This window comes from Acyrthosiphon pisum, chromosome X (genome assembly GCF_005508785.2).
Source record: "Acyrthosiphon pisum isolate AL4f chromosome X, pea_aphid_22Mar2018_4r6ur, whole genome shotgun sequence".
NCBI lineage: Eukaryota > Metazoa > Arthropoda > Insecta > Hemiptera > Aphididae > Acyrthosiphon > Acyrthosiphon pisum.
In genome coordinates this window covers 92,251,818-92,272,209 of record NC_042493.1, presented here as the reverse complement: position 1 = coordinate 92,272,209, position 20,392 = coordinate 92,251,818, and the positions used below count along the sequence as shown (strand labels likewise).

General features: G+C 28.6%; 2 protein-coding genes across 2 annotated transcripts; both read right to left on the bottom strand.

The window, feature by feature from the left end:
• Nucleotides 1-7,401: 7,401 nt before the first annotated feature.
• Nucleotides 7,402-14,807, bottom strand: LOC100574084 (activating transcription factor 7-interacting protein 1). Its single transcript, XM_003242290.4, has 8 exons — nucleotides 14,154-14,807; nucleotides 13,886-14,071; nucleotides 13,578-13,742; nucleotides 11,188-11,277; nucleotides 11,035-11,122; nucleotides 8,485-8,601; nucleotides 8,247-8,416; nucleotides 7,402-8,170 (listed from the first exon to the last, which is right to left on the bottom strand). The coding sequence occupies exons 1-8, from the start codon at nucleotides 14,361-14,363 to the stop codon at nucleotides 8,066-8,068; spliced, it is 1,131 nt and encodes a 376-aa protein (XP_003242338.1). The 5' UTR covers nucleotides 14,364-14,807; the 3' UTR covers nucleotides 7,402-8,065.
• Nucleotides 14,794-18,085, bottom strand: LOC100574266. The gene is made up of 2 exons (XM_008181623.3): nucleotides 16,905-18,085; nucleotides 14,794-15,475 (listed from the first exon to the last, which is right to left on the bottom strand). Exons 1-2 carry the CDS (start codon nucleotides 16,996-16,998, stop codon nucleotides 14,820-14,822), a joined length of 750 nt encoding a protein of 249 aa, XP_008179845.1. The 5' UTR covers nucleotides 16,999-18,085; the 3' UTR covers nucleotides 14,794-14,819.
• Nucleotides 18,086-20,392: the final 2,307 nt, after the last annotated feature.

Below are 20,392 nucleotides of genomic sequence, written 5' to 3'. Positions count from 1 at the left end.
ATGTAAAATATCGAAGCATTTTTACTGCCCCAAAAGCTGACGACAGATAAAAAAAAACACATCATTGTAAAATCAATACATATTCATCACTCAGCTCAGAATCTAAAGGTATAAATGACCGATTTAATTTCACAGAAGTATATTAAATAATACCTAATGGCTAATGATGTGTGCATATAAAAATGGTAATAAAAAAATGAGTGATTAAAACTACATCATGCAGATCTATTGGTAGGTAGGTACTATAATTATTGGTATAATTAGTACCTATCTTCCAAATGTTTAATTAGTACTTATATTACAATACTACATAGTACTTATTATACCTGGGTTTTAGATAGTGTTAAAACTTGAAACGATATATCGTGTATATGACGAAAAATTACACCCACGCCCACACCCAAGCCTTATAATAATTACCTATAGGTACGCGCTGCTGCACAACACGTTATTATAAATTTGACATTTGCGTCTTCGTACGACTAACCTTTCGCAGATTACGTTGGTAATAATTAGCACTATACTACTATCCTAATTCCTATACTGTTATATACTTATATCTACGTGAAACGACTTGTACTGCATTGTGACAATAAGAATGAAATGGGAGTTGGGACTATAAAAAAATAATATTCGCGTATTCCAGATAATATGAAATAATGCAAAAACCATGCAGAATTGAAAAATGTACAATCGCGTGATTGGAAGGACCTGTCGTAAGAGATATAGGTAGGTACCTAGGTCAGATTCCATCATATTTCTAAAATCCATAATAAATAGTATAATTTTTACACTGTATTTTATAGCTACCTGAGTTTTCAATATTAGGTTTAAATGAACGAACAAAATTGCACCACAAACCAATAATTCAAGAAAGATCCACTGACATATATCATACTATCGTTACAGAACATACAGGTTTATCTTAAATTGATGGAAAATGTGGTGTTTATTTTTACAATTCAAATTAGACGAATAATAGTGTAATTAACAAAAAAGTTTTTCGGATACCTAATAATAAAGGATAGGTATATGGAAAGAAACAGGTGGACGAGTGGTGGTGCAACTAGGAACGAGCAACAATGGGTAAAACCATAAAAGCATAGTAGAATTAATTTTAATATAGGAAATATTGAATTGGATAACAATGGAAGATTAGCAGCATCTATATAGAAGAGTATACTGTCAGCAAGACTTGAAAGTTTTAGCAGTAATTTGATAGAGGTATAATCGTGGAGAAAAAAAGGTATGTCGAGTTTTAAAGGATGACAAACGCAGGAATATACATTACGGAGGACTCTTTCAAGCACAGCACTAATAAAAGCGGTTGGGCATCTTGGATCCAGGGACATAACCATATTTGAGGGTAAAAAGGTTTAAGGCTTTCAAGCTTGCAGTATAGTTTCTTATGAGGTGATACCAGATGGAAACACTGTGAGTTATGAAAGATGAAGCCCAAAAGTCTGAACGCCTTACAATATAGGGCCTCAATGTGCTTTAAAGCTGTATAGATGAAGTGTTACGTGTAAGAGTAAAGTCCACACCGAGGCCCTATATTGCAAGGCATTCAAACTTTTGGACATCATCTTTCATAAATGACATTAATCATCCACACATAACAGTCATCGGCGGGTTTATAGTGGAATACTTTGTATATGGAAGGAAAAAGTTATATAGGTGAACGTATACGGGTAAATTTGAATACAAAACATTTGAGGATGTTTAAAATAAATATTAGAGACCCAACCCAAGAATCATGAAGGTCCATCACATATGTATTCATATGAAGATCCATCGTCGAGAAGGTAACAGTCGGAATAGAGGCTACGCGCAGTTAATTTTATGAGATGTCGTTGGCAAACATTTTTGGTTCAGCATGACCAAGCACTAATGAGGCGAAATTTATGAGAAGAAAAAACAGGAGAGGAGCATCTTACATAGCTCCTCAATGAAGGACACAGTGACTTCGATGTAAAAAAAAATTGAAAAGAGCGATACAAGGACATAAATTGACCGATCAACAAGATACGGCCGTCGCCAGTAAATGAATTAAGAAATAAGAAATAAGAATCATCTGTAGGTACGACTGCACTAATGAGGTTAAGGATTTCAATACGATATAGACAGTGATCTACCTACTGGAAAAATTGTTTTGAAAAATGTTTGCGGTAAATTGAAATATATGAGGTTAAAAAATAAGACGATTGAATAATATACGATATACCTACACACATATTGGAGTTAAATTCAGTTTCAATTATTGTTAAGTGGCTAAAATAATGTCAAGTTAACTAGCTGAAATTTGTAGGTATATATATTAAATAACAACATTGGGATGTTGTATTAAATGTTGAAGTCCTACACTACGTATATATAGTTAGAACGCCTATTACCTATGTATATTCATTATTAACCATATTATGATATATTTTAATTTAAAAATTATGAAAACATTTTAAATATATGAACGATAAAATTAATTTTTTTGTTATGTAACTTTAAAATTATATTCATTAATAACAATTCCGTGTTTTGGTCGTTTTAACATCAAATATTTTGATAACCGACAAACAGTTCTTGTTAATATAGGTAATTATAGATATGTCAATTTTACTCTATATAAATGTTAAATAGTTTAATATTTTTTGTTGTTAAAATAACATCAGATTTTTTGTAATTTTTGATTTTAAGATTTACTACTAACTTAACTAAAAATAACAATTAATGCTATATACATAATGTGATTTTGAATTATGTGGTTGTTTGTTAAATTAAATAATAATCGTTTAAAAATTTAAAGAAGGTACTTATAGTTATTTTAGCATTAATATAAATTCGGAATGCATTTGACACTTTTAAATTAATAAAAACTACCTAGTGAAACACGCAATATATTTTATATAAGTATAGTTGGTAAATGACTTTAAAGAGTCCAATAATCCTGGAGCATAATAAATACAACACCACCCACATAGGAAAATAAATATATTATAATATACCTATACATATACAGGGTGATTCATTTTCAATTGAATACTCATTATTGAAAAAAGTGTAAATGTTTTTGAAAATACTTTTGTACATAGTTTCAAATCGTTAAAAAACAACAATTTTATTAAAAAAAAATATTTTTTTTAAATATTTATTCTCCTTATAATTTTTAAGTTTTTACATTTTTGAATGACAACGTAGGTTTAATTTTATTAAGTTATAAATTTATTATTTTAAGTATATGTGGGCAGAGTGGAGTGGTACGGGGTTACCTCACAAAATGATTGTCCAATATACTTCGCTCATCAAATCTTTAAATAGATACTTATAAGTTATAACTCATAAGCTATACTCGCCCTAAATTCGATTTTTATGCATCAAAATATGTAAAAAAATATTCTGCTTTGAAATATGAAATTCAAACTACGTTGAATTCAAAATAGTAAAAAACTGAAGAAATTATAAGGATAAAAAATATTTAAAAATATAATTTTTTAATAAAAACGTTGATTTGTAACAACTTGAAACTACGTAAAAACATATTTTCAAAAGCATTTATACTCTTTGAAATAATGAGTACTAATAATGAGTAATAACTAAAGAATCGCCCTTTATATGCATTCAATATATATATAATATATATATATATAGGTTAAATCATTATTAGTTATTGTATCTTCTTCTTCTTCTTCTTGGTTTCGGCCTTTAAGACCATGCCACTTAATACAAATCTTGCCATCTGTCCCTGTCCTCGGCAGCTTCTCTCCATCTAATTTGTGGATCTAACGTTTTTAAGTCCTTTTTTACACAGTCTTCCCACCTCAATCTGGGCCTTCCTAAAGGTCTTTTACTTATTGGTTCTTCCTCTATTACCTGTCTAAAAAGAGATCCTTGCTTACGCCAGGCATGCCCCCCCCCCCACATGAGTCTTCATTTTGTGATCACCTTAACTATGTCAGGTCTCTGAAACTGTCTTTTGAGTTCATAATTATATCATTTTCTCCATTCATTTGTTTCACTGTCAAAGACCGGTCCATATATTTTTCTTAAAACTTTTCTCTCGAATACTCCTAGTCTCTGTTCTTCGGCTTTTCTCAGTGACCACGTCTCAGAACCATACAGGACTATTGTCTTGTAGGTCGTAATAATGTCATATTTATTCTTATTTTTAAGTTTTTAGACAGTGTCTCTCGATTTTAGTATTCTTTCTAATCCATAATATCTGTTGTTAGCTAATTGTATTCTTGACGACACCTCTGTCTCGAGTTCATTATCTTGAGTAATAATCAATCCCAAATATTTGAATTCTGATACTTTCCTAAATGTATGTCCTTCTAACTCTTGTTCTAGTCCATAATTTCTGTTAATTCTACTGACAATCAAGTATTCTGTCTTATCATCATTAACAGCTAGTTAGTTCTACTTTCTCCGAGACCTTTATAAGTTTCTTTCCCAGACTTTTTATCATCTCAATATTATCTCCTAAGAGAGCAATATCGTCTGCGTATGCTATGAGCCCTATTTTTACCTGACCTAGCTCAATTCCTTCCGAAACGTTCATTTCTCGTACAATTTTTTCCAATACCAGGTTAAACAACCCTGGAGATAGTGCATCGCCTTGTCGTCACTCTCACGGACTGTGATGTCGCGTTTATTATCTTAACCTTTATATCTGTCTGGTTGCAATGAGGTTTACAATTTTACTTGAAAATCTGAATTCTTTGAGTATATTTATAAGGCTTTCCCTATGAATAGAATCATAAGCTTTTTTAAAGTCCACAAACAATATGTGTACATCTTTAATATATCCCAAGCTTTTTTGGAGGATCTGCCTTATAACAAAAATCTGATCCGTTGTAGATCTATTGGGCCTAAATCCTCCCTGATAGCCACCTAGTAAATTCTTTGCTATAGGTCTTACTCTATCCAGTATATAATATGTTAGAATTAAATTAGTTATTGTATCACAAAATGAAACAGTGTAGGTATTTGCGAGCCTATCTAAATTTCCAATCCTACTTAATGAAATGCAAATTACAATCCATTAGCCATAATGACTTGTTCAAATAGTATATTTTTCAGCCAAATATAAACTCCTATACATAAATAACCTTGTTACCTGAAAATCAAAAATACTGTAATCTCCTAAATGCATTTTTACCTAAAAAAAATAGATTAATATCCTACACTGCAACATTTTATTTGAATACACGATTTTGGAATTGAAGAGCTCAAAAAGCTAAAAATTAATAACTTGAAAATAATAAATATAAATTACAAATACTTGGTTAATGATTTATTTTAATACGATCATTAATTAAGTTTTTACTTGTATAGGAAGCTGAATTAATTTTTGTATAATATTTATTAATGTATTGCAAGACAGATATTTTATTTTTAATGTCAAAAATACGAAGACTAATTTTTTTCAACTGATTTCTTTTTTAACATTATTTTATTTTTTTACCTATATTCTTAAGTAATTAAAAGGACGTGATACCCGAATTTGTTGTCTCCGTTTTACAAGTGCGTAACATGGCAAATTTTGCTCTCAGAAAAACACGTGTAGCTCCATTAATTTAAAAACTAGAGTGAATTGACCTCTTATAAAATCTAAAGATAAAATTATTATCTAAGCAACTTCATGGGCTTTTTAGTATATTTTAAATTTAAAGCGAGTTATGAGTATTTTAAGATGTGTAAAAAATATACAATTTTAAAATAGCCATAACTCGCGTTAAAATTAAAATATAAAGAAAGCCCATGAGGTTGTCTAGATAATAATCTTACCTTTAGATTTTATAAGAGGTCAATTCGGTCTAATTTTTAAACTAGCGAAGCTACACGTGTTCTGCTGAGCATACAATTTGCTATGTTACTCAGTTGTAAGACGGAGACAACACATGCTGGTATCACGTCCTCTTAAATGATTTAAACTGGAGGAAGTTATTAAATTTGATAATTTATGTAAGTATACTAGGAGGACAGAATAGCGGTACCCACTTGTCCGCCTTTTTAAAAATGAATTTTACTTTTATGCAAAAACTATTGTTTTATTTTCGTTTGTAGGAGCTAACACTATGTCTATGTATAAGAGATTACCTACATTTGTAGGAGTTTACCATTCTCCTATTTTTCATACGTAGGTACCATAGCCTCGATAGGTTGTCTAATGATTTAACGCTTATGAATGTAGGTAGGATATTTGTTAGGTAATTAATGTAAATGATGGTCACGGCTCACGGGTTCAAAACCCGTTGAGTGAGAAAATACACAATACTTTTTCTAAAGAATTACAATATTTTTTAAGATTCCTTGTTGTTTATTCAACACTCCAATCGACTACTATTGGTCAGATATAATTTATTTTGAAGCCAATTTAATATTTATATATTTTTATATTACCTACATGTTATTTTGACAACAAGTGGAATTAGAATAATCTTTAATTAGTAAAATGGTAAAACAATAATTAGAGATGTTGAATGAACTCCACAATAATTAATAATTACTACCTTTAAAAGAACTTATTTTGACTATACGTTTATGTGGTATCAACACCAAGTTTCTAGTAAGTTAAAATGTACACGCCATCTCAGTTATTTTATTACCAATTCATACAAAATTAAATTAATTTATCTATCTGTGTAACTATAGGAGTATAGCTACCATAACGGAAGTAATGTACTCATGTTATCCATTGATGTATAATATATTGATGAAAGTATGGTGAATGGAATTCAATAGGTACAATAAATTTAGATTTTTTTTCAGAATATCATTAAGAGCTATGTAAATTTTACATTTAAATGTAATTTATCTATGACTGAATTATTTTTAAATTAAAATAAATCTTTATTTTTAAAATAATGTATTTTCTACTTGATTCCATATTTTATCACCTCACCCTCAACTGCATTTAGTTGGTATGGTCCAATATTGTCAATATTAACTGTAAGGGAGCAATAATTGATGTTTGAAGTTAATTCCATACAAAGTTTGACCGTTTAAACAAATTTATAACTGATAAAAAGTTATAACCTGCATAAATGATAAAAAAAAAAATAATTATTGAATACCATTTAACATAACAAATATTTACAAAATTGACATCAAAGGAAAAGCGGTCTTTGCCTTCAAAATTATTTTTAATCCATTTATTTTGTATACATAATATTTTTATACATTCATTCCAATATTTTGAAGTGTTGTCAATGGATTGGATGTTTCTTCCCATTTTCAGTTATATAAAAATAATAATATCACTTATACTAGTTGTAGATAGGTACCACATATTATCACATATGTACAGATTGTAGAATTTTCAAAATAATAATAAAAAAAAAATATATTATTTTAAACTCAAAATTATATTATAAAAAAATGAAGGTAAGTTTCATAAATACTTAATTATTTATAAAATGTGTTCGTAGTTCTCCACAGTAATTTAAAAAAAAAATGCATCTAATGTTCAGCAGAAGTCTTGTATACTTCGTCATTGAGTAGGCACTGTAATGGATGTGTTAAATTTTAATTTAATGATAAATTATTGTATATACCAGGGGTTCTCAAACTTTTTTGGTTCACAGTCCCCTAATAACCTCATGAAGTAAAAAACATTATGGTAGGAGATTAGCTTCTTAACCATCAAAAGTCTGAATTTTTTTTTGAAAATTTTTTTACAATTTTAGAGTCTGGTAGATAACTAGAACACAAATAAAATGCTTCAAAATTTTTTCCTTAGGCTATTTCCGAGAAAACAGATGTTACCATATGGTCACATTAGGCTATAATGAGGTGCAATTTAGTAATATAATGTTTATAAAGTAATAAATCAAAAATATTCATAGTTTTGTAGTACTTTTTACTCATCTGTTATTTTATTCAATATAGAAATATTAGTATAAGTTAATGACAGTGTCAAGTGTTATTAATTATTCATTTTTAGTTATAATATATAAGTAAATTTAAAAAACATAAAAAAATTTTTATAATATATTGTGGTTTATTTTTTCTTAGGTATAATATTATAAATTAATTCACATGTTTAACATTAACTTGCTAATGCCTAACATTAAATTAATTTCAAATACATACTTTCCGGTGTGCTAAATGGCCCAACACGAGTGTAAACATCAACAGCTCTTACTATAAAATGATATTTTTGACCATTTGAAAGCTATAAAAATAAATTTAAATAAAAAATATAAGATCACACCCTCAAAAAACAAATAAAATCATTTAAATATATTTACATAAGTAAGTGAGCAAGCCATTGGTAGAGGAAGAGCATTTACATCACCAATTTTCTTCCATAAGTCAATATTAGGTGGTTGATCGGGTGTCTCTTGATAAGCATAAATCTGATAACTTATTACTTCTGCAATTGTTCCATTAACATTCATAGTCCACGAGAGCACTAATGCTATGAAATAAAAGTAGAAAGTGTAAGAAATCTATAAATTTGGTAATATAGTTATTTAATATTACTACCTTGAGGCATATTTTGCACTTCTGGTGATTTTAAAATGGTCAAATGAGGTGCGGGAGGTAATCCTTTCCATGTAGAAAGACTCCTTTGATTTGGAATTCCGGGTACTGGAGGTGACACTAAAATAACAATTAATTATTTAATATTCTGATACAGCTAACAATATATTTAAATAGTAGTCTTGTAATCTAAGACATCTAGTATATAGCCTTATTTATTGAGAGTAATAACTAATAAAATTGATGAATCCAACTGATTTAGTAAATAAATCCACTGTAATCTTCAAAATTAAGTTGTTTAACAACAATATTTTAATTTTTAATAACTATTGGTATTTTATCAACAGAATTTAAATACCAAAAAAAAAATGTTGTAATGAACCCAGTACTAATCACATACAGAATGAGGTGTATGTTTACTGTATAATGTAATAAAGAAAACCAACAAGTATCCCCCCGCAGATGAGTTATACAATATACTCAAAGACCATATCATTTATAGCTTATTATATTTGCAAGAACGAGAATTTGTATTTACTTAACTATGTTCTATAATGATTTTCTGGTTACTATAAATGGATTCAAGAATCACCACAGAGGATACAAAGAACAAGTACTTGTACTCACAGCCTTAATAGTATTGGGATTGTAAAGGAGACTTAAAATAAGTGCAGCATAATACACTGTCTCGAGTCTTATGAATTAATTAGGTACTAGTCATTCCATACAAAAAATTAGTAACAATCATAGATAAGATGATCACAAACCACTGTATTTTTAAGTATTTTTGGGCAAAAAAGGAAGCAACTGGTACACACTCACTAATGGACTTTAATAATGGATCCAATAATGGATCAATTCTAGCCCCATCTTATTTAACTTGTATAATATACACAATTTTATAAAATAAAGAGTTTAGGTTTTGATTGCAATTCCATACCAGAGCAGGGTTCTAGATGACGCTAACAGATGACTTGAATACGATATATTAATACTTCTATAAATAGCATTTAAAGCCAATTCCTGCAAATCCTCATTGGAGGTATAAAAATTTCATCTGAGCAATAGATAGTCATGCGGAGTTAAAAGTATTACCTATTCGAAGGAGTACAAATTAAACACAATTTCACACCTAAGTATCTAGGAAAAATATTGGACACCACTCTTAAATTTAAGAGAAAATGTCTTATGTAAGAAAGGAATGAAGTCATTAAGATCACAAAATAATCTGATGCAGAAGCTGGCCAGAAAAGGGGATGATGCTTCAATGGGGTAAGATTTAACAGTAAAATTTACTCCATTTTAATTGCTACATATGTTAACAAACATATTACCAAACACACAAAATACGAAAGAAAGAAAAACTAATCACAAAAATGAGGACAGGAAGGGGTCAGTATTATGGACAACATTCAAGGATGTACGTGCTCATATTCAGATTGATATCAAGGACTCATTCATAGGCATCTTTTTAAAAAATGATGAGAATAATGTTACAGAATGGTATAATGAATAAACACACTTTTCTATATTAAACAAAATTTTAGTGATAGATCCCACATAGAAATGGAACTGCCCAGGCACGAGTAGTATGTATAAAATCAACTACAGACCGGCAATGGTCGTTATGGATACATAATGCATAAATGGGGACTGAAAGATAGTTGAGCGTATCATTGTAGCAACGAATGACAAACTAAAAATTATATTAAAATGGAATGCTGGGAAAACTACAACTATAATAATTAATGGTATTTTACCACACAATATTTTAAACTAAGAAATACTAAAGAAGAGGCTTCAAAAACTATATAACTGAGTACAAACATTTTTTGTAAAAGATATGAATGGTTGTTATAAAATTAAGGTAGATATTAAATGCAATTTGTATCTTATAAAAATGTAATTTAATATTACCTATGTACAAAAATCAAAATGTAGTTCTTAAAATTAATACTTTTTTCAAAGTTTAAGATGTACCTACATAACAAAAAAAAATATGCAAGATCAGAATGTTGAAAGACGGTGAAGTAACTATTATGACTGACTAAGATATAATAAATAATATAATCGGTTTGACATGTAATCCGAACATAATTGGTTGTTGATTCAACAACATTATTAATTATTTTATTTTATTTTAAGGTCGATAGTAAAATATTTATATCAAGTTATAACTAGTTTAAAAATCATAATTAAAATAAAATACAAATTGGTAATTTAATCAGATAAATATAATTATGATTCACTTTTATAGCAGCTAAATTATTATTGTCAACAATTAATTTGGAATATAGAAGAATAAATAAAATAAAAATATTCATAAAGAAATTATTTTTAGCACTTTTAACTGATTATACTCAACAGATGAAAACTTTAGTATCACCAAATATTATAATCTCTGACCATAACCATTCTAAGTATGGCTCAGTTTGTATCCTATGACATATGTGACACATTATAAAAATAATTCCAATAACCTAATAAATTGAAACACCGAGACACTATAATATATAATACATTTTAAAATTAAGTTAAAACTTAAAAACTTACCTTCGGTTAAAATTGGTTTAAGTTTTTGGGAATTTGGACTTGTATTTATGGTATATTTATTTAAAACACTTGTTCGTCGAGGAGAGCGCTACAAGGAATAATAATTATAATAATCAAAGAAAAGAAAAAATTATACATTTTTTATCAACTTACTGAAGCTGTTCCAGTTATAAAACTTGAGGAAGATGATGATGGATTCTTAGATAGCTCTAAATAAGTAATAGTTTTTTCCGAATCACCATTCTGAAACAATAATCAATTAAATGTTTATACCTACTAAAAAATAACCAAACATGTTATGTATAAGTAGATACACCCTGTTTTAGGGAACTTTTAATTTTTAAGTCACTATAGATAAGTTTAGTCATGATTCTAAACATGCCTTGAATAAATAACTAAAAATTAGTCTAAATTAAATTCACACTTCTAGAACAAGTCTGCCATAACTCAATATTCATCAATTTTGAGTTATATTTTTGAATAGTAAAAAAATAATGCAAGACCACCACATTCAATATCATTTTTAATTTATTCGCTAAAATATGCGCCAGAATTGAATTATATTATAATTTTTAGCTTATTTTCAAAGCAAGATTGCCATATAATATATTTTATGGCAATACACGTAATTTAATTTATTCAATTAATCACCAAAGTCAAAATTCAAGACAACCTTATTTCGATTTGTAATGTTCTTGCACTAAATAAAAACTAATTATTGTAAGATATATTGATTGAAAATGCAATATTTAGAGTTGTGGTAGTATTGCATTTTATAATTTATGATATTGCAGTCACAATAGGAAATTCAATCAGTGATATAATAAATTTCTTTATGCAATACAGCCACTTTAAAAATAAGGCAGGTCTTGCGTTCGCTTGAAAAATTGTAAAAGGCCACAAGTCTAACTTTTTGGGTTTAAGAGATTATTTCATAATATTTTAAAAAAGTCGTATTGTGAAAGTATTTAAGTTTTTTGTTACAAACGCATAGGTAAATAACTCTTTAAAATCTCTTAGATTCAAAATTCAAATCGCTTTTTCTCAAAACTATAAATTTTAAGGAGGCTGGAGTGCGATTCATTTTCAGTCGAAAACATAGCTCACAATTTTAGTCACCACTTCCAATATAATGTTCTGATATTAACTTTGAAAGCAGGTTTGAATTAGTCACTAAATTATCTATGCTTTGACAATTTCATTTTTCGGATTTTTATTTTTATTTACTTAGAAAGTTACTAACAAAAAGACTAAAAATAGATTGTATTCATAATACAAATTTAAATACATTGATATAGAATATGAAAACTATACAATAGTTAAAGCATAGTAAAATTTAAGAAGAATTCAAATCTGCTTTCAAAATTTAAATCTGAACTTTCAATCCGATGGTTGAAATCACTGGTAGTATTTTTTTAAAAATGTTTGTAATTTTATAAAGTAATATTGGTGATATGTGCATGCAAGTAGGTAAAATGACAGACGTACATATCCGGTCACTATGATTCCCCTATACAAAATGATCAGTACTATGAATTACACACAATAATGTTCATTTACTTTCAAAAATTTCAAAAAACCCATATTAACTGAAATATAAAATGCCTAGTTTTTACTCCTTAGATTGGATTACGCTCCAGCTCCCTTAGGTTGTGACAGTCTTGTTCTATAGGTGCTAGAGACTTATTCTAGAAATTGTATAACGTCAGTTATCAATCATATTTTTTAATTTAAAATTAAATTGTTTAATATCATATATCATTTAATAATAAATTGGTTAGCTACCACCAATGTCCCCGCTGGTAAAAGCGACGCTGGAATTTGGCGAGGAATTTTGATAGGTGAAATTTAATCCTCCAAATTGATTATATTTGATTCTTCAATTACATCATCATTTCCTGTTAGATCTATAGTAGTACTAATGTTGATATGATTCAAAGACTTTGCAGCAGTAACAGACTTTGGAGATACAGAAACATTTTTTGCAGATGCAGTAACATTTTTTTTTGGAGATACTATTAGCGTTTTTGATGTAGTAATTAAGGGAGGCATTTGCTATATAAAAAAAAATATATGAATATATTACCAAATTAAAAGCCAAATCACCATCAGACCAGATTTCTGAAGTTATAAAGATGCCATAAGAAGTATACACAAATTATAAATCATACTTCTTCTTAAAATAGAGTTCAAAGAAATGCATAATAAAAATAAAACTATATCTTGTTTTAAAAAAAAAAAATTATCAATATAAAATAAATATATTGTGTTAAGATAATTATCAAGATATGAGTTTTTGTATCAAATAACTAAATTAATTATTTCTTTTTTCAACAAATTACAATAGGTAATATCATTGATTATAAATTCTACAGATCGCTCACTGGCTCATATTTAGGCGGTGCAAAAAATTGACGAAAAATGGATATGACAGCGCTTTATAACGGCCACATCCATTTTTCATCATTGTTTAGCATCGCGTAAATACGGGCCAGTGAACGATCTAAAGTATTTATATTCAATAGTAATATATACTATATTACCTTTTTTTTAGTCGTATTTGTAATTTTTGAAGTTGATGAACTAGCAGATTCTACCGTTTCAAATTCTAATTCAACAACATCATCATCATCATCTTCAACAGCAATACTTACTGAATCAGGTCTTGGCAAAGAAATCGCTTGTTTTGGTAACTTCATACTACATCCCTAAAATAATTTAACATACTTCAATATTTTTTGTACCCAATATTTTTATCACATAATTGATTTATCTTTATTGGACATAATACTGCTTGTAAACCAACAGTCCTTGTAACTAGATGTGGTCTAGCATATTTATTGCTTTTTACCTCTTGTTTATGAATATTTAAAAAATGCTTTAATTCTTTAAATTCTTCATTTAGCGAACAACATTTTTCATGCCAGAGTTTTTCATTTTCCTTCAACAACTTAAGTTCTGAAAAAACGTTATTACCCCAGAATAACTCGGATGCCATTATTTCAGTAACTTTCTGTGAACACATGCTCTCAAATTGCTAAACAATAGTAATAACACAATTTTAATATATAATTAATATAATATATAATTAAAATTAAAAACAATAACAATCTTCTTACCTCACAAGTCAATTCTTTATTATTATACAATTTTAAAAACTGTGGTGAACTCTCTTTGGTAATCTGCTTTACTGCACTTTTAATACTACTGATATCTTCAGGTAAATTAGTTAAATCAGATAATGAAATGTTAGAACCGAGGTTAGAACTATTGACAGAATCTATGACTTCAAAATGTTGATCAATACCATTGGAACAAATATCGACCATTTCACTATTATTTATATTACTATTAGATGGACTTTCTATAGATTTAGTTTCATCAATATTTTTTGTCAAATGTATTTTATTTTTTAATTCTAGCAAAGGGTTTGCATCATATTTTTTGCTATTTACAATGTTTTCAATTGTATATATCTTGGTATTTGAAAAGTCTGAATTACTTTCTCTTACAGTTGAATCATTAACTGTTGTAGATATATTTTCTGTTACCTGAGTATCATTAACAACAGCAACACTTTCGGCATCTGAATTTTCAGTGATAGCTAAATTGTCTGATGACGATGATTTATTTAAATATGAAATATCATTGCTAGTAAGTACATCATTGTTAGTTAATATATTTTTAGCATTTTTTACAGTATCCTTACTGTTTCCAATAAATTCACTACTATCATTGAGATTTTTCTCAGCATTATTTAATATTTTAAGTATATATCACTTGGATTATTTTTTTTTTCTATCCTTACTGATATCATTAACATTAGATTCATCATCAAATGTATTTTCTAGTTCCTCCGAAACTTTTTGTAACAACAGTTCAATATGACTTATTTTATTATCATCTTTGTTAGTAACTTCCAGTTCGTCTTCACTTTCTTCAATCAGTCTATTTTTTTTTTCTTTATCACCGTCTACTCCATCTGGCAAAGGTGTCTTAATGGAAACATTAGATTTATCATCAATTGTTTTTTCTATAGACTTCAAAACTTTTTGGAACAACAGTTCAAAATCACTTTCTTTAATATCATCTTTGTTAGTAATTTCCAGTTTGTGTTCACTTACTTCAGTCAGTCTAATTTTTTTTTTTTCATCACCGTCTACTCCATCTGGCAAAGGTGTCTTATTGGAAATATTAAATTCATCATCAATTGTATTCTCTAGAGACTCCGAAACTTTTTGTAACAACAGTTCAATATGACTTTCTTTATTATCATTTTTGTTAGTAACTTCCAGTTCGCCTTCACTTACTTCAGTAAGTCTAATTTTTTTTTCTTTATCACCGTCTACTTCATCTGACAAAGGTCGCTTTAAACCATCTGTTAACACATTTTTTGATGTAGAAGGTGTTGGTTCATTAGGATCATCATCAGGAAGTTCAACTGAAAAATACATAAAAATTGTATTCAATGAATCAATTTTAGATCAAATTACAAAAATTGTTTATTTGTCATTTAATTTTTTTATTTATTGATAAGTAATAAAAATACTATCATTAGTTCAATATATGACATTGTGACCTATCGGACATTGGCCAACTTGCTTGTAAAATCTAATAGTATAAGATAATATAGGTAAACATTCATTATATTTATAATTTTTGTTAGGTAGTTTAAATAGGTACCTAAATAAAATAAAACAAATACATATTTTACACCAAACACACTGGTACGTAAATATTACTATATCAGTATAAAATAAGAAAAATCCAATACAAAAACACAAACATTTCTGTTCTTTTTCTTGATTACATAATTTTGTGTATATTCATATATTTTATCAAGTTGTAAATTATATATTATACGAGTTGCAATTATAAATGTTTTTAAAAAATTAATAATTTTAAATTATAAATGGACAATTGTTATGTTTTAATGTTATATAACTTATATTATTCATTTTCTATATGATATGAAAAAATATATTTGTTAAATTATTAATTTGAAATGATTATAGTTTAAATTAGTAAATAATAGAAAAGTAAAAGGGTATACAATGTACATTATGATAAATGTTCAATAAAATTGTTTTTTATAATTTATAAATTAGAAACTAAAAAGACACATTCACTCTTTATGTGATTTACATACTAATTTAAAAAGAAATAGATTAACTTTTTATTAAACTGATTAAAGTTAATATTTTTTTCTATATTAACTTTTAACTTATCAATCTTGTGTTCTCTTAACTTAACTTAACTTGAGTTAATTATTTTCATTAACTTGCCCACCTTTGGATGTTTTTAATTAATAATTTGAAAATATCAACACTGATAAGAAAATATCATTCAATAACATAATATTACCTATATTAGTTTGGTGGGTATTTAAACTAACAGTAAAAACATTGTCATAGTAATATTTAAACAAGCATCATAGTTCATAACATACACAGATTCTGAGATTCGCTATTAAAATCAAATTTTTGTTCTTTTAGTTCTTATATGCATTCAATAATAACAGGATGTTAAAACAAGCAATCAATAAATGTATTCAGTATTCGTGTAAACATGATTCAACTACATCCTATTCTATCCATCGTAATCCATAACACAATGTTTAACCATCAACACTTGTACCATAGACCCTATACTTATGCTTATGAGGTCCATAGCTTGTACGGTGTCCCATTGTGACCGCGTATCTATATCTTTCTCCCAAACACACACACACACACACACACACACACACACACACACACACACACACACACACACACACAATCAGACACACTATGTATCTATGTGCCCGACAAGTACAAGGGTCAGATCACGAGCGAATAAACAATAAAAAACAAGTTGTATCAACTTACTATCAGGCAAGTTAGGTTTCGACTGTTTCAGCGAGTTCTCCTTCACAGTGGAAACCTGCTGTTCCGTCGTTTCGCTAGTCGTATCGACGGGCATGTCGGGAGAAACGGAACGATTGATACACTACACTACAACTTCTGTCCACTCGTGTCCGGGACGAACAAATTTCGGGCAGTACTGAAGCTTCAGACGCGGATATCGCGACGGCCGGATGGTTTCCAGACCAGACGACGTCGCCTCCTCGATCGGTTCAGCAATATTATGCCGTCGCTACGCGATACTAGTCGTACCAGAGTTTCGCTGTCCGATAATATTTTCCACCACGTTTACACTCAACCACCACGGCCAGGACGACGAATGGCGAAACAACGTTTACACGGTGACGGAAATTTGTGGTTAGCTGCCGAGCGGCTCCGTTTTGTGCGGCGTTGCCACGCTCGCGTTGTCGTGACCTGTCGGAGGTCGTCGACGAGTGGCCGATAATTTTTGCTAACGCGTACGACGTTAGACGGTCATTATGTTAGGCCCGACAGTTTGACCCGACGAAAATTTGGCAAACGCGCACGACGAGTCGCCGCCCGACCAATCCGAAGAGCGAACGGTCCAACATTGACGTATAACGTGCCGCGGCGTTGCCACCAACAGCTGACGCTTAGTGAGCTTAGACGCTATGGAACAAAAAACGCCGGCTATGGTGAAACTGTGGCGTAAAAAATGAACCGCTCCGTTTCTACAATCCGCCCCCCCCCCCCATCCGTTCCCGTCGATTCCTTAGCGCGTCCAATCACGTACCTTTGCCGCGGCGGCGGTCGGTTGGTTTTCAAATACTTTTTACGCCGTTTTTCGCCAGCGTCGGTCGTTATTATTGCTTTTTTCATTTTTCTCGATTTGTTTCGTCTTTTCAATTGCCGCCTGTGCTCTATTTGTTAAGTTTATTTCTTCTGAAACCCGTGGATATGCAGTTTGTACACTTTAAAATTCGCGTTCACGAAATGTCAGTTGGTCTTCGTTCCAACGCACAAGTGCACAATTTTGATTTTGATTCAATAAATTTTGCATTGTTGTTTGGTCCTTAATAACGTTGGTATATTGCTTAACGTAAACACAATTTTACGGTTTGATTTAAATAAATATATTATTCAAACATTGTAGTATAGGGGGCACTCTGGTACACATATTTAAAATGCAATATTTCCTAATATATTTTTCATAGAAATTGAAATGCAATATTTTAATAATTATTTTGCATATTCGTAATTAAAATATTTTTTGCAAAACTTGTAATATTAATAATTAAAAATTAAAATGCAATATTTCCCCAAAAAATATTTTTCGCAAAATACTTATGATATTAATAATTAAAACATTTTTTAATAGAATTGTTCTATCAAAAATAAAAATCGAAATACCATATTTAATTGCAAAATGTATTAAAAAGAAATTGAAAAAATGTATTTAAAAATAAAAAATATAATAAATAATAGCAAATTTAAATTCTATAAGCATATTAGAAAATATGAAAGTCTCTGAGCTTAAGTCAATAGCAAAAGAGGCTAAACTTAAGGGTTATAGTACCCTTAAAAAAAATGATCTTATATCAAGAATTAGGAGAGGTCATACAATTGGCGATCTAACAACTTCTGAGCTTAAGTCAATAGCTAGATGTTTTGATATAAAAAAAATTTACAAACTTAATAAAGAATGTTTAGTAAAAAAATTAAATTAACTAGAAAGCAACAACATTTTCGTAAATTTCAAGAAGATATATTAAAGGATGAAGTTTTTAATAGTTCATTAAACAATAATCCATTTCAGAAGTTAGAAAAATCAATTTTTCCTGAAGAAAATTATTTTAATAGTTCATTAGAAAATACATCAGATGTTTATGATTTGATAGATATAATTCAAATGAATAAACAAAGCCAAAATTGTGTACATATTATGGTAAGAAATTTTAACATTCAAGTAGTACAAAAATAAAATATATTGTGAAAAATGTATTAGATATTGTTATAATCAAGAATGTTTAGATAATCACGAATATGTATGTGCTTATGTATATAAATGTATTGATTGTAATAGAATATTGTTTATAGATACGGAACACAATTGTGGTTATAGTAAATGTAGAAATTGTCTAGAATATGTGAAAATAAATTAACATCAATGTTATATGCAACGTAGATCAGCATTAGGAGGTAAATGCTATGTAGGATGTACAAATTGTGGAGGTACAAATAAACCATTTAAATGTTCTTATACAGAAAAATATTTGGTTTTTGATTATGAAGCTCAAGAAGAAACAGGAACTCATACCTATCGCAAATAAAATAATTGCTCATGATTTTGAAGGAAATAAAATTATGTTTGATACAAATGAAGAATTTTGTAAACATGTAATATCCGAGGAATATAGGGGTTATACATTTATAGCACATTATGCAAAAGGATACGATTCACAATTTATATTAAAATACTTGGTTGATAACACTCTGAAACCATTTACAATTTATAATGGTACAAAATTATGTTATTAGAAATTAAATATTTAAGTATAAGAATAATATAGATAGTTCTAATTTTATTCAAGGTCCTCTCAGTAGTTTTCCCAAAACATTTGGTCTCAAAGAACTGAAAAAAGGTTACTTTCCGCATTTCTTTGATATAGTAGAAAATCAAAATTATATTGGTATATTACCCGATAAAAAGTATTCCCAGACAGCATTTTGTAATGATAATATTATAGTAATATTATAATGATAATATTATAATCACGAACAATATTATTATAATGTTGTAATAATATTTTTCGTAAAACATTTCCTACATTTGCTGTCTGGGTTATGGAGTCGAAAAAATGAAACCAGAGAATAAACTAGAATTTGAAAAATGGTATAACGAAAAAATTAATGAAAATTATTTATTTAATTTTAAAGAAGAATTAGAGGCTTACTGTAATTCAGATGTAGATATTTTACGAAGAGGATGTTTAGAATTCAGAAAACAGTTTTTGGATATAGCTAGCATTGATCCTTTTTGCTATACAACTATAGCAGGTGTTTGTATGAGTATTTACAGATCAAAATATTTGTTAGAAGATAGGTAGGTACTATAGATGCTTTAGATAAAGAAAAGAATGAAAGATATTCAAAATAATCGATAACTTAGTTACAAAATTTTAATAATAAAAATATTTCACATGCATTAAATGGTGGTGAAAAAATATTAGCAGGAGCTAAAGTAGATGGATTTGATAGTAAATCAAAAACGGTTTATCAAAATCATGGATGTTTTTGCACGGTTGTACTAAATGTTATAAAGATCGAGAAAATATAAATAATATAAATCATGAAACAATGGATGATTTGTATCAAAAAACAATTGAAATAAGTAGGTACAGTAATAAAAAATACTGGTTATAATCTTGTTGAGCAATGGGAATGTGATTGGATAAATAGTACTACATACAAAAAAATGAAAAAAGCTGATA